General features: G+C 39.4%; 1 protein-coding gene and 1 pseudogene across 16 annotated transcripts in view; one reads left to right on the forward strand and one right to left on the reverse strand.

The window, feature by feature from the left end:
• Positions 1-16,385, reverse strand: part of Dnc (phosphodiesterase dunce) — a 467,245-nt gene that overhangs the window by 19,692 nt on the left and 431,168 nt on the right. The window contains exon 1 of one of the 16 annotated variants that reach the window (XM_078188087.1): positions 8,877-9,388. The exons of the other annotated variants lie outside the window; for them this stretch is intronic. Coding sequence (XP_078044213.1) covers positions 8,877-8,996 — 120 coding nt within the window. The 5' untranslated portion in view covers positions 8,997-9,388. Of the gene's footprint in view, positions 1-8,876; positions 9,389-16,385 lie in introns of those variants that run through there. 16 annotated transcript variants of the gene reach the window in all.
• Positions 789-908, forward strand: LOC144473913 (5S ribosomal RNA; annotated as a pseudogene).

A 16,385-nucleotide genomic window follows, 5' to 3' on the forward strand; every position in this document is an offset into this window, starting at 1 on the left:
AAGAGAAAGAGAAAAATATATAGAGAGAGAGAAAGAGTGAGAAAGAAATATATATAGAGAGAAAGAGAGAGATAGAGACAATGAGAAAAGAAGGGAGGAGCAGAGAGACAGTGCTTATCAGCGACGCAGCAGCAAAGGATTCCTCTTTATCCCGAACGATTACGCGGATATCGATGCACAAAGAGAGGACTGACCTGTTATCGAATAGATTGTTTTCTGAACGCGATAAACGCGGCTCGAGCCTCCTCCGAGATTACCCTTCTGCTACCCACGCTTTGTCCCTTCCCGCTATTCCGACTCGAAATCTTCCACGCAAATCGCTAACTGGTCGTTGACACTGCGAAATGGAATTCCTTTTGATAGCTAAACTCTACGTTTCTGGATTCGCAATTATCACCTTCCCCTCTACCTACCCACCCTCCTTAGAGTAGACATAAAAATGGAATTGTCTCGCTTGGGAAACCGGAAGTATAGTCTTCGATCAATTTGCTAATCGCCAACTTTGATTTTATATCTTTTCAAACACTGTGTGCGCGTTAACCCTTTTGTTATGGTAGTTTGTTTTGGTGGAGTGACGCCATGGAACGAGTTATTTAGAGTCCTACAGTCTAGTTATATGTTATAGTCTAATATATCGTAGTGTATTATATAATATTGAATTATAATGTATTGTAGTATATATTATTATATTGCATTGTATTCTATTGTATTGCATTATATTATATTCTATTTTATCGTATTTTGCTCTATAATATTACATATATTATATTTATATAAAAGTATACCGCGACAACGATCAAATCGCACTGCAAAAGACCGATTCTCGTCCGATCATCGAAGTGAAACAGTGTTGAGCATGGTCAGTACTTGGATGGGTGACCGCCTGGGAACACCATGTGTTGTTGTCACAATTTCTCTTTTTTTAAATAATTCATTTATATTATTATATTGCATTGTATTCTATTGTATTGTATTATATTCTATTTAATCGTATTTTGCTCTATAATATTACATGTATTATATTTATATAGAAATATACACCAACTATAGTCAGCACCCGTACACAGCAAGTCGCGCTTGTGATAGTCGGTACCCGTAGCGAAAGGTTTAAGGACCATTACAAATAATTTGTAAAATATCCGCAGATAATATCGTAAATCGTAAAAATAGTGGCATGCTCTGTGTCATAGCAAATATTTTGGAAAATGGCATCGCAATGCGGCGGGACACAGAGGCAGACATAATTGGGTCACCGAAGAGGCGATCGAACAGAAACGGCGCACGGTAATTGGGCAAACGTGATCTTGATTCTGCGTGCATGACGTTCCCAGTTTCGAAAAAGAGTTAATGATCCGAAGAATCTAGCCGATGGTTTCACGGCAATTAGTGGGGTAATTGGCGGAGAAAGTCATGCACGATGAGAGTTCGCAGAGAGGCAATGTTTAGGAACAGGTAATTTTTAAACTATTATTAACTTTTAAACTATTATTCGTAAACTCTTTGGAATTATTTTAGATTATTTTAAGATATTTAAACATTATTTTAAACTATTTCATAATACTTTAGATTATATTAAAATAATTTGGATTTTTTTACAATATTGTAGATTACTTTAAAATATTTTAGATTATATTAAAATATTTAAGATTACTTTAGAATATTTTAGATTTTATTAAAATATTTAAGATTACTTTAAAATATTTTAAATTATTTTTGGATCTATTTAAAAATATTTTAGAATATTTTAAAATACTTTAGATAACTAGATTATTTTAACTTATTTTGAAATTGATCCAAGCTATTTCATATCATTTTAATTTATTTTAAAATTAATTTAAATTGTAAGTTACTTAAAATAACTTGAAATTATTTCAAAATTAATTTCAAGCCATCCTTAAATATTTTAGATTACATTTTGATTCGCTTAAAATTTCTCTCGAAATAATTTAAAATAAATTATCGGGTACATCTTCCAACAAACGGTCATCGAAACAATACTAATCTCATGTATCCACGTGATGATATTTTTCTATCGAATACACGTTATATCATCGATAAGGTAACAATCGTTAAGTTAATAATCGATAAAGACGACTCGATCGAGAAAGTCTCGAAACGATATTGCAACACCGATTTGCCAGATACACGGTTTATCGTCTATACAAATAAATTGATTTCGACCGTTGCCTCGCGTTATCGTGTTTCGGGCGTCTCTGTCGGACGTGCTCGCGATAATTGAATCGTGGGAAAGTGCCAGCGCGCGCGCGGTCTTTTCTTCGAACGCTTCCATTCCGCTCCGAAATGCCACGTAATGTTGCGCCTGGTCAGGGAATCGCTCTAATCTCCGGTTTCCTCGTGTAACGTAGCCTGGCATTTGGCTGAATTAAAAAGCTCGTCGGAATGCCAAACGGCATCTCGTTCAATTCGCAACGAGATGATTCTCGCTCGTTTTCTTTGACACGGTGAAAGTTATTTCTGCTGCACGTGTTCGCCTCGTTCGAGAACCAGGACTGCGTTTAGTCACGAATAAAAATTCCGGTTTTATTCAACAGGAACGAAAATCCTGTTTTATTCAGCAAGAATGAACATCCAGTTCCATTTTGCACGAATGAAAATCCAGTTCGACTTTACGAGAATAAAAATGTAGTTCTATTTAGCGGGAATAAAAATGTAGAATTACTTGACAAGAATAAGAATTACGTTTTACTTAGTAAGAATAAGAATTTAGTTTTATTTAGCAAGAATAAAAATACAGTTTTATTCAGCAAGAATGAAAATCCAGTTTTATTCAGCAAGAATGAAAATCCAGTGTCATTTTACGAGAATAAAAATCCAGTGTCATTTTACGAGAATAAAAATGTAGTTCTATTTAGCAAGAATAAGAATTTAGTTTCACTTAAGAAGAATAAAAATCCAGTTTTATTTAGTGAAAGTAAAAATCCAGTTTTACTTAACAAGAATAAAAATACAGTTTCATCTAGCAAAAATGAAAATCTAATTCCATTTAAGAAGAATAAAAATTCCATTTTACTTAGCAAAACTAACAAGTCTAATTTCACTTAGCAAGAATGAAACTGCAGCGTCAAGAGAAAACTTCCTCGTGGAAAATTGCTTGCTAATATTCAGACATTAAAAACAGTTTCGCAGGTCTCTCCTATACACGGTCAGCGAATCAGCGAATCGGTTGACAAATTAGATCCATTCTCACGCGAACGAGTTCCAGGAAAGCGGTGACTAACGGTGTAATTCCATTATCGGTTCCGCGACAGTAAACGTAATTGTTCAGGTAACTAAAAGCGCGGCTAAGCATACATCGGCTCTCGAATGACGTTCGACGACTCAACGGAAATTATATCACCGTCGATGACAAAGCCTGCGACGATCTGCGAGGATCTTGACGCGCAGTCCGTTATCGCCGCGATGCCTCGGGTCTATCACTCGTCGGCCTCCCGCTATCTTAGATCTCGCGCTAAGCAAATTCAACGAAATCCGAGATCGCGCGGGACAAGATCTCGTGATCGTGGAAAAGTACGGTGGAGATCCTTCGACGGAACGACCGAAACGGAGATTCTATTAGTTGCACTGACGTAGGTCGAGTTTTGGGGTCTGAATGAGGTCTGAAGTGTCGAAAATGTCTCGGTTGAGACATCTCTTCTTGAAGAATATTCAAACGATCGCGGAGACTCGATTTAACGAGCCACTTTAATCAACATAATTTAGTAGGGCAGACTATTATCGTGTAATGCGGTGAATTGTGTTGAAGATGGAAGTGGCTCGTTAAATCTCTACTTCATTTGAATACTCCGAGAGGACCGAGGTCTGAGAGATGTCTGATTTAGATATGAAGTATCAGGGTTTGTGTCTGGGTTAGGTCTGAAATGTCAGGGATTCTGATTGACGTCTGGTTTAGATCTGCAGTATCATAGATTTTGAGAGCTGTTTGGTTTACGTCTGAAGTATCAGAAATTCTCAGAGATGTCTGGTTTAGTTCTGGAGTATCAGAGATTCTGGGAGATGTCTGGTTTAGGTCCGGAGTATCAGAGATTCTGGGAGGTGTTTGGTTTAGATCTGGAGTATCAGAGATTCTGGGAGATGTCTGGTTTAGGTCCGGAGTATAAAGAAATCAGAGATGTCTGGTTTAAGTCTGGAGTATAAAAAAATCAGAGAGGTCTGGTTTCGCCCTGAAGTATCAGGAATTCTGATAGACGTCTAGTTTAGATCTGGAGTATCAAGAATTCTGATAGACGTCTGGTTTGGCTCTGTAATATCAGGGAATCACAAAAACCTCTGAGTTAGATCTAAAATATCAGAGAACCTGACAGACATCTGGTTAAGGTCTGAAATATCAGGAATTTTCTGGTTAAGTATATGACCTGCAGACATATCGGTTAAGTCTCAAATGTGGGAGATGTGTAAGTTAAGTCTAAACTCTGAGAGATGTTTGAGTTAGTTCTGAAGTCTCAGCAATGCCTGGATTATGTCTGCATACTGAGATCTGTCTGGGATAGATATGGGAATTATTTAGATTATCTCTGAAGTCTGAATCACGTTTGGAGTGAGTCTGAAGTCGTCGAAAATTCTGAATGAATACAGAAAATCGTCTGAGTTAGATCTAAGCTAAGTCTGAAGTTATAATCAAGTCTGAAATAAGACTGAAGTATCAGAAAAAACTGGGTTAGTTCTGGAATCTCAGATATATTTAAATTAAATTTTATTATTTATAATTGAGTGTTAATTAAATCTTAAAATAAGTCTGAGGTCTCAGGAAGTTCTAAATTGCTATTAAGACTCATCTGGGTCAGATTTAGAGTTTCAATGATGTCTGAAGACTTAACGATGTCTGATTTAATTCTGAAACTTCAGGAACGCCTACATTAAGTCTTACAAATGCTTTGGTAAGGTTCAAAGTTTCAATTAAATTTTGAAATAACTCTGAAATCTGAGAGAGTTCTAAGTTATTATTGACAACCGCCACTGTTAAATTTGCAGTTACAACAATATCCGAAGTGTCAACAACATCCAAAATGTCTGAAATATCCATGTTAATCCTGACAAACATTTTGGCAAGGCCCGAAGTTATCATTAAATTTGAAAACAAATCCGAAGCCTCGGTGACTTCTGAATTACTGTCAAATCCCCCCCGATTTATGGCCAAATTTCGAATCAAGCCTGAACGAAGTCTGAAAATCGTCCGAACAACGTCTCAGATTTTTCTCAAAGTCCACCAAAGCCTGAAAAGTCTCGGGGATGCCAGGGATAGGTCCAAAGTCCGGGAGCCGTGACAAATACACAAATCAAGACGAAGCCATGGAACAACAATTGATAAAGTCTGAGAACAGTCTGTTGTGCGAGAACCTTGACTCGAGAGAGTGAGAGCGAGAGAAAAATCGAGAGAAAGAACTGAGAGAGAAAAGGAGAGAGAGATCCATCCAATAGTTTACTCTTGAACCACGTAACGAGCCGTCACTAATTAAGCACCGCGATTACATGACCCCATGACACTTCTTATCGGCGACATCCTGGATCCCGTGCCCATTGATAAGGCTTATCAGCCAGCGCCCAAAGCCCCGATATATTTTTTTCTCGGCAGATACGACCGCCCGAGAATATTTGGCCAGGCTTACCAGACGTTCCGCGGCGTTTTTTGGTCGTTGGCCAAACGTGTCGCTTTCGCGTTCCGAATGGGAATATAAAGTCCCATCGTCCGCCGTTAGTCCGTCGAACGCGATGCTTTATCGCCCCCGATAAAATAAACCCTTCGCCGTATCCGCGCGACATCGTTCGCCTGCTGAAACACCGGCGTCGATCCGCGCGCAAATATTTATCGCCGCTAAAGTATCCCCTTACGGAATTCAATCCGCGCCTCGTCGCGAATCTTGTAATAGGTGAAACAACGTATCGAAACGGTCCGTGTTTCGAACAAACAACACCAAATCGAACGAATTGCCACGGAACTCCCCGGAGATCGCCATCTCTTTAGTCGCGCTGGTATTTTCGCATCAATCGAAACACCGGTGTCGTCCTCTCTCGATTTGAAATTCGAGGGTCGATCTCGCCTCGATAAACTTTAATCCCGCGAATCTCGCCGGGCAGGTATTTTTTCGCGCAAATATAGAGAGCCAACGAAACACACGTCGATAATGACACCTGAAATCGGATGCTACGATATCCAAATCCATCTTTATTCTTTCTCATTGTAAACAATCTCCTGATAAGCTCTGCAACGCACGAGTGGAAACTTTTCGATCATTTTCGGTGCTCTCGATTCTAACGATAATAATACAAATAATAATAATAACAATTGAAACGTTGCAGCAACATATGGATCGAGATTTGCGCGTAAATCGCGCGATCCAGGCTAAATCCACAAGCACATGCTGCTCGGAGCTCAATATCGCGGCATTTTTATCTTAGACTCTATGATACCGCGCAATCGCGAGCAAATATTTTGCCATGCTAATTCCAAAGTCACCCTCGTCTTTTTTTTTGCACCTTTTGTTCAGGGAACTTGGTGAAATTTATGCCCGCGGAACTTTAAAATGGTAAACGGCGCTTAGAGTTCGCTCTCTGTTCGTTCGTTGTGAAGCTTTGCTCGATTACGCTACCCGGCGGAACTCGCTAATTAATGATCGTTCTCTCGCGTTCTTTCTGTTAGCGCCACCTGTTCATTGGCCGGCCAATAGTCACGCACCGTCGTGCTCACGCGACGAATATTTATTTGCCGATGTCAATGCTCCCCGATGGGATCAAAACAAACAACTTGACAAGTTTGTCGCATAAATCGACGATTTTTATGGTCGACGCGAAAATGAGAGATCTGTGTTCGGTGAAAATATTTTTGATCGTATCGGAAATGGTTCATTCTGATTTATGTTTACATCTTTGTTTTTATCCCTATTTATTTTTAGTTAGTCGTTTTACGTCACGTTTTCTTAAGATGTACTTTAAATAATTTATTCGCGCAGCATTTCCTTGGGAAGTAATTTAAATGATTAATTCAGGTAGTATTTTCTTAAGGAGCAATTTAAATAATTAATTCAGGTAGTATTTTCCTAAGGTGTAATTTAAATAATAAATTGAAATAGCATTTTCTTAAGAAGTAATTTAAATAGTTGATCGAGGTACTATTTTCTTAAGACGCACTGTAAGTAATTAGTTGAGGTAATATTTCCTTCGCGCGTGCATGAAATAATTAACTAAAACAGTATCTTTTGTCTTTAGATCTCTATTAATTACTTTAGACTCTTCCTTGTCATGATTGTTATTTACTGGAGAATAAAATCGCATCGAAATTTCACGAACGTGTATTGTTTCGAAAAATAAGTTTCTCCCTCTATGTTCCTGTTAATTAACGAATGTAATTGGCACAGTAAACATCTCTCTGCTTCTGACAATGCTTCATTTAACAGAGAAATTAATTACTGTTTCAAACGAAGCATGTATGGGACGAAAAAAATGAAATTTTTTCTTGCCGACTCTTTTGAAATTGACGAATATTGTTTAAGTAATATTCAGTTTGACCCAAGTCTGTTTTTGTCGCTGCTTGGAAGGATAATCGTAGTCAATGATTATGATTGTGTAAGTTTGTGGTGAATAATTATGCTAACTGAACAAAACACATTTTAGATACGATTATTAAGAACTTGTGACGTTACGATGACTTTTCGTGACCCTCATTTCGTATTGACTTATTAGAATGATTGACTGAATAGAAGAGCTCGTTGAATAAAAAAATTTATTGAATAGAATTGAATAGAAAAATTAATTCACTAGAAGTATTAGTTGAAAAGAAGTATTAATTAAATAGAAGCATTAATTGAATAGAAGAATTAATTGAATAGACGAATTAATTGTATAGATGACTCGACCTAATTAACATTAGATCCGTACCTCTACCGAAAGTGAAGCAATCTTTCACCCTGAACTTGCTTTAAATAATTTAATAATCATAACAATAAGTAATATCGAAGATACATAGATGTAACTATATTTCCCAGACGAACCATGCAAATCAACCTCGTTTCAAGCATTAATAAATAAATAAGGAAATAAAAAATGTCAATGCTCCCTTCTTGACACAATTGTATCAATCTTTAGACTATCATTAAAAAATAAGAAAAGACAAATCATCGAGCTTGATTAAGAAGAGTAGTCGAAGCTGCCAGATAACAGCTCCCATAGTTGTATTCACAGCGAAAAACTATGCTACTATATATGCCTCTTTAGACACAATTTCGCGGAACAATAGAAATTTCCAAATACTAAATAATTACCAGCAGAGTTTGAATGTTGTACATTTACGATGAAATTTATGAAACGAAAAATTGTATAAAGCAAAATTCAATTAAAATAGATGGAATGAAGTAAAATCGATTAAAGAAAAATCGAATAAAGGGAAATTGAATTAAAAAAAATAGAACAAAGTAAAATCGATTAAAGAAAAATAGAACAAAGTAAGCAACATTGTATAAACTAACTACAATTTAATAAACTAAGTAAAATCGAATAAAGTAACTGAAATTCAATAAAATCTAATAAAACAAATTTAAAGCTAATCTAAAACAATTCAAACCAGAAATAAATGCATTTCCATATCAGCACCGATCTCTCCTAATTTTCTTTCGTCTAAAGATTCCCAGTCCAACAAATTCCAATAAATTGCCGTCGTCCCAACCTCAAAACCGCACCGCAGAAAATAGACGAACCTTCGATCCCGACCTAGCCCTACGCCACCGAGATCCGTCGTCGAATACCACGGACCAAGTCCTTGGACTATCGCGAGAAACGAGTTCGGCAAACAGGGCGCGCGGGCAATCGAGAGCCGGTTGAAGAGCAGTAGCCAAAGGTTGCCAGTAAGAGCCCTCGTAATCGATTACCTGCACGACAACGAAGCTGGCCATGGCCGTAAGGTCCGCCAGTGTCCTCAGCTGGTTCGAGTATCTCGCTGCGTCGCCCAAGTTTCCGGTTCCGAACTCGGTGCCCAGCTGCTGGACCATGTTTCGCAGGCCCTTAGACACTCGATGGACGAACAACAAATACGGTTTGCAACGAACAAACGTTCTGCGCACGGCTGCGACGAGGAAGTAATCCAGCAGGTCAGCGCCGCGTCTCCACGTGAAAATCGCTCCACTTTCACCGAACCTGTCCCGCGAACAGCACACTTTCTACTCGGCGGTGTTCCACGGTTAGTCGGCGGAACACGGCGAAATGTCGCGCGACGAAATCGACTATTAGAGTAGCCCACGAACGGCGCTGCTTATCGGGTCGCGAGAGAGTCGCGGTGAGAGACTGTCTCTCGTCGAGCACTTCGGGTTCACTATAGCAACGTTTGCTCTAAGCCTCGGAGTACGTCTGCTGCTTGCAAGCGTGGACGTCACTCGACTGCTAAACGTGGTCTACGTGCCGGCATCGGCTCTGCCAGCTATTTATCGCAGCCAAACCGCTGTCTCTTTCGCGCGCGCTAGCGCTCCGCTCGCCTCGAGCGAGCTCGGTAGTGGGGGCACAGTCTGTCGACGCACAGGCCGGGATCAGGCTTTCCAGAAACGGCGGGAATCCGCGGGCTTCGCATTTTCGGGAACTCTTCTGCGAACGATCAGCAGTATACACGAACGTATTCGCAATACGCTGGCTCCCGTTAATATTCGGCTACTTTAATTCACGGTAGCTTTCATAACCCTTTGGAGGGCGCGAATGTGCGGCCTTGAGAGTCTGCCGATACGTACGAAAGGCGTAGATACGGTTTCGATATTTCGTCGATTGCGACACCTTCACTGTTACGTCAATTTAACATTAAGTTGTACATTTTGTTTATCAAATGAAATTTGTTGTTTATTGTTGGTACTCAATTTGTTTCTTTGCGATTGTATCGGCAGTTGAAGGATTAAAGTTGGTCTAAACAATTTGATTTTCTCTTAGATGACAGGGGGTGCTTGAAAAAATATACAAGGTGTGTTGAAATCGTAGATACCTGGATATTCTTTGGTCGTGATTGTTTATCAGATGTTTATACGTACATCTGTAATAGGTGGAGTCCTTAAGAAACAAGGATACTCGCTAGCAGGACAATATCGGACGAGTCTGGCTGCCAGATGTGTTACTGAACGTTTATTGTTTCGGAAAATAAGCTTTATTGTATATTCTTGTTAATTAACTAATGTCGTTGCAACGGTTAATATTATAAACCAGTTCGTAGAAAGCCTAAGTAACAATATCATTGGAGATAACGGCCCTTGGAATTTCCTGAGCCTTGCTAGCGATTGGTAGCTACATAACCTATCAATACCTAATCCACTATTGCTTAAACATAAGTATAATCCATTTCCAGGCAATCCATGATACGCCTAGATACCTCAGTTTAGGTTTGTATAGTCCAAATTAGCTTTAACATTCGAAAAATACAGTGAAATAATGAGCTAAAAAAGGGTGCCACATTTAACCCAAGCTATTTAGCTAATTTATTTAAGCTTAATTTTTTTATACTAATTTTAGTGCGCTCTCTGACGTTGTGAAATAAAATGTAGAAGGTTCTGTGATCAGAAATGACCCGGCTCTGCTGGAAAACTTCTAAATAGCCAAGGTGGCTCCGAGGTATAGTAAGTACTCTCTCATTGTCCTTTAGCTTGTGATCAAAAGTGGACAGTTTGAAAGAGAAGGCACGAGGAGGATAATACTTAGAGGAGAGAAGGTATGATTATTCCAACTACTCGTTTTTATAGTCGTTAATAATATAGAGACTATGAAAACAAGTTACGAGGCTCGAAAACTCGTGTCAACTCTTCCCTGATTGTCTACTTCTGTTTACAAGCTAAATGAGAATTGAAGAGAACTTTGTATATGCTAATATTGCATAATATGCAATATATAGCCTATAGGATCGAGCCACAAGGCTCTAAGAATAGTGTCTCCTCTTTCTTAATTGTCCATTACTGTCTACAAGCTGAAGGGCAATTAGAGAGAATTGTGTATAGATAGATATACAAACATTGCACAGTATTCAATATTCAGACTAGGAAGATGAGCTACGACTCTCAAATAATCGCATCTCCTCTTTCCTAATTGTACAGTTTTATTTTCAAGCTGAAGAACAATTAGAGAGAGCTCTATATACAAATTGACAAACTATAACATACAAATATTGTATATATACAATTAAGCAACACTGAGAGTCACAGTAAGCAACATGGAAACTGTAAAAACAAGTGACAAGACTCTAACAATCAAATCTCCTCTTCCCTATTTGTCCATTACTATTTACAAGATGAAGGACAATTAGACAGAATTGTATGCAAAAATTGCACAGTAAATAACATAAATACTGTGAAAATAAACCGCGAGTCTCAAATAATCAAACCTTCTCTTCTCTAATTGCCCGTTTCTATTGTACAAGCAAAGAGACAATTGGAGAGAACTTGCTATATCCAATCTGAGTTCTCACAGTGTCCATCCTAACTGCGCAGGTCGCAACTGAAGTTTCAGACAATGCCACGTCCGAACTTACATCCAGATCCACTCAAGTCCGGAAACTTAGCCCAGACCCGAAGATAAAACATGGTCGGGCATGGAGCAGCGTCAGCGGAGACGCATCTGAGATTCTGTCGCATAATTGACGCTCTTGGCCTCCGTGGTCGGTGCCAAGTGGGACTGCAGTAAGTGTCTCGGTAATGATCACGCTCTGCACTTTTCAGTAGCCGAGGGTTGTGCCAAAGGGCAGCAGCCGAAGATCGTCGATCAAGATATCGTTTCGCCTCGCTTCGAACGTTCCCCGAAAGCCTCCTCCGAATAAAAGCGTTTCTTTGATCACGCTGGCCGGTCGATCGGGTCGGGGAATTTGGGAGTCACGGTGGCTCTCGCACGCAATAAAGCAGCGTGTTATCCATAGACAGGTGATTCCCATGAAGTGGTCTTCAACGGAAACTGAGGCGATTCGGTGGAATGAGACGGAATCGATTTCGCCGTAATGAAAACAATGACGGGTAATAATAGTCGAGACGAAAACCGGCGCTTCCGATATATTTTCGGACTATTATTCTTAGCTAGGTTTCCCCTCGGTCTGGATAAATTACGATTCAATAGGAATCTCTATGGGACCCCCCTCTGGCACCACACCTGATCGCGACGCTAGGGTATTCCGGGAGGAACGGTACCTCGAATGCAATGTCATTGTTGAACGTTCAACGCCTGGATAAACAATTCACCTGACGACGCGCGCCCGAAGTGAAATGTTTCTTTGTTTTCGTTCGGCCGTTTCTTTCGGCTACTCGTTGCGTTCTAGTCGATTACGTTGGACATTCGTATGTCCCATGATTCAATCTCGGGGCGGAACGCGGTATCGCAATTTCTCCGCGAAGTGGAAACAAACGAGATAGATTCGGATGCGCGGCGGCTTCTGCGAATCCACGGCAACGCCTCGAGCTTACGAATTTTCTACCGCGTTCTCGAGCAAACTGCCCCGAGGGCTATCGAATAAATATCTCAAACGGTCCATGGAAATTTTCCTTTCGAACAATTTCCCTCGCAACAATTTTCTCCGAAGTAGTTTTCCGCGCAACAATATTCCCCGAAATAATCTTCTACGCAACAATTTCTTCGTGTGCTGTCTCCGCGAAGCGACTTTTACAAAGCCACCGCAAGTTTACGCGACTCGTCGTTTAATCGAGGGAGGAGAATTCGCCAAAGGAATTTCGGCTTTGCTGCCAAAGCTGGCGAGAATCGGGGACTCACTTTTCTTGGCCCTGATATCATCGGCCGGCCTAATGTCGCGAGAAATCAAATTGACTCACTTTCGGAGTCACGGCTCCTCTTCACGTGACTCAACGCGGTGGTTCGTCGGAGGTAACTCGGCGTCGCCTATTTCGGGAGAACGGGGCTACGGAGTGATCGTGACGTTCTGCCAAATTGGTGACTTCCTAAAACCCGCCGCGTTGTCATTAGCGACGGAGTTTTCTACGAAAATGAATTTAACGATAGGCGAGCTTTGGGAGAATATCTGTGTTCCGAGTTGGTTTATTTCGTTTCCTGTAGTGTATAACGTAGATATTTTTGTTGAAAAATTATTTTAATTATGTATGAATGGCATAGGAAAATAAATAAAAAATTTCGAAGAGATTGTTTCAGGTTATTGTTAAAGATAAGCTGACGAAGGTTGTTTAACTTGAGGAATTTTCGAAATTGCTGTGATTAGAGCAGTTCATGGAAGTCTATACTTTGGAAATTATTTTCTGACGACCTAATAGAGATATCTTTATAAAACTATTTGTCTAATTACATCGACGATCTAGTAAAGCAATTAGAAAATTACAGATGTTAGTTGTTAAAAATAAATTGTTGAATATTGTCTAATTTGAGCAACTTTTGAAGTTACAGTTACTGAAGCAGTTTATAGAAGTCTCTACTTTGGTAATTATTTTCTAATAAACTAACAAAGACATTTTCGTGAAAAAATTTCTACAGTTACATCAATGGCCTAGTAAAACAACTGAAAAATGACAAAAGTGTCATTCTTATAAATTCTTAAAAATAAATTGCTAAAGATTGTTTAATTTGAGCAACTTTTGAAATTGCATTTACAAAAGTACCCGATACAAATTTCTACTTCGATCATTATTTCCTAACAAACTATAATAATAAAGACATCTCAATAAAAAAAATTCCTACACTCGCATCAATAAACTAGTAATGCATCTAAAAAAATTTAGAATGATCGATCATATAACTTCTCAAAAAAAAAATTGCCGAAAATTCTCTTTAAGTAATCTATTAACACGCTTATGAAACATTGCTATAAAGAAGATTTGATAACACAACACATTTTAACAATTCTTTTTCTCTCCATCAAAATATTTAAACACCTACTACATTTTATTTCTAACTAGTATCCACAACGACCAACAGCTTACTATACATCCAAAACCGCTCAGTCTCCGCCGAGTCATTGAATTGCAATTGAATTCCGCCGACTTCTAAATTCTTTAACTAACAGTAATAATTCAATTGTCTCGCCGCGACGCGTTGCACAATTTCCTGAAAATGTACGCGACTCTGCCGCTTAGTCACCCCGCGAATTTATTAATGTTCCAAGAAATCGAAGTGTCACAGCACTTGAAGCGTCGCGATGCACCGCAAACGACAGTGTTTTTCTTACCGTCGGACATCGTGAGCCGCTTTTTCGCCGGTCTTACACAATGCAGAAACGAAAGTTCAAAGACTTCTGCCGGCGACAAATAGAGCAATAAAAATTGAATGACATTTTGAACGCCGGTTGCTAGATCGCCCCGCGATTTTTATGCGCCGCGGCGGCATTTGCATTCGATTTCGGACGCCGGAGAGTTCCGATCGCGTCCAGGTGCGCTACCTAAAAACAAGATTTATGGAAAAATATTTAAATGCCGGCCTGATTGTTCCCTCGACTAATTAAGCTTGCGCGAACGTTAATATTTGAGCACGTTGCGCAAGACGTGCCGTAGAAAGCAACCGGTGCATAAATTTATTGTCCTCGGAGTCGATTAATTCCGATAAAACACGCTGACTCTTGAGAGGAAGTACTTTGATAAACAAGATGTATTTTAAGGCGAACCCTCTATGGAAAATTACGTTAAGTAATATTAACGGAGACGGTTCAATTGGCAGACGAAATATTTTATAAAGTAAACTGTGTACAAAATTACTGCGCGAACGAGTGATTACATTTTCGAAGCTGGTATTTGAGAAGTTAATATTACGGAGAAGTGCTTCCTATGAGAAATATTTTAACCAACGAGCTGGAAAATCATAGTGACGTTTGGGAGCAGATAACTCGGAAGAAATATTATGTACTTTGCTAGTAGTATTTAATATCTTAAATAGAGATATTTAATATCTTACATAGAAATATTTAATATTTTAAATAAAAATATTTAATATTTTACATAGAGATATTTAATATTTTAAATAAAAATATTTAATATCTTACATAGAAATATTTAATATCTTAAATAGAGATATTTAATATCTTCCACAGAAATATTTCCAAGAAATATAATTCGTCCAGCTCGCTTAACAAATAGTTATCCGGCGGGCGAATTGATTTTGCGAAACGGCTAATTCCAACGAGGAAATACGCAGTACACAAAAAATATGTTAACCAGTGTAACCAACATGAACAATTACGTCGCGATGAGCTAATCAATGTTGCAACGGCATTACCATTGAGGAAGGCGGCAATCGAAATGTCGTTTTCTTATCGATTCGACGAATTCTTGAAATTATCCGATCCACGTCGATTCGACAGGTCGAACGCGACGTTCCGATAACATTTCCTGACAAAAGCATTATTGGATCCTGCACGGATCAAACGGGTATCAACGAGGCAATCCAGGCTTTATTTGCCTGGCGGACTCAATGAATCGGTGCCGGTACTTTTTTCTTCTTTTTTATTCGCGTGACCCGATAGACAGCTGTCGATTGACACAGAGGACGGCGACGCGAAAGAACGTGACACGGCGCACGTACGGTTTACGGTACGCGCATCCGCGGAATATGACACGCACGCGGCCGCGAGACAGATCATTTTCTCTCCTATTATTCGCCGTCTGATTCCGCGCGTAGTTTCCCGGACGGAAATTGCATATCCCGGAGCGCATCTCTCAGCGGGACGCTAAGGTCACGCGAAACCCGACGAATTTTCGCGAAATTTTCCGAAAGATACTGCGAAACCGGTCTTGATAATGTCTCGCCGGGGTTCCCACTGACCCAGCTATCGTATTTATATCGCGTTCTATGACAATGGTACGATAAAACGTCGATTATTATTCGTATGTACTGTGTTGCAAGCTCTAATTAGACCGAATAAGATAAGTAAGAAAGTTTAAACATTCCTTGGATTTAGAATAAAATTATTCGCTAGAATATTAGGATATTGTATAGAATATAGTATCAAGGTGTATTATATGGTATCGTGCACAGGGTGTATGAAAATTTTATGTAATGTATCAGAGGGAGTGGTAAGGGTACGTACACGATCGCAGGTAATATTTGCGCACCGAATGTACGTCTTCTACTGAACCCAATATTCAGCGAAGTTATTTAAAGATTGTAGGATAGGATGTGAGAAAGTTGATCACCAAATAACACTTATATTTTTAATATAGAAGCAACTATGTACAAACAACGGGTGGTGTATGATCGACGGTTGTCGGAATTCTAAATCTAGTTTCATTATTTTGCTAAAACGTGGAGGTGAAACCCCTCCACAAGGAAGTTACAAAAAATAGGGGGGGCGCTGGACCGACCAATTATACACACTTTTCGAATGGTTCGATGACGATTGGTTCGGCAGCCTAACGCCAAACAGTCGTGACGTCATTGACAATGACGTCCGCTGCATCTCGTGAAAATTGTAGAAAACAAAG

Source organism: Augochlora pura, chromosome 7, assembly GCF_028453695.1.
Source record: "Augochlora pura isolate Apur16 chromosome 7, APUR_v2.2.1, whole genome shotgun sequence".
Classification (NCBI taxonomy): Eukaryota; Metazoa; Arthropoda; class Insecta; order Hymenoptera; family Halictidae; genus Augochlora; species Augochlora pura.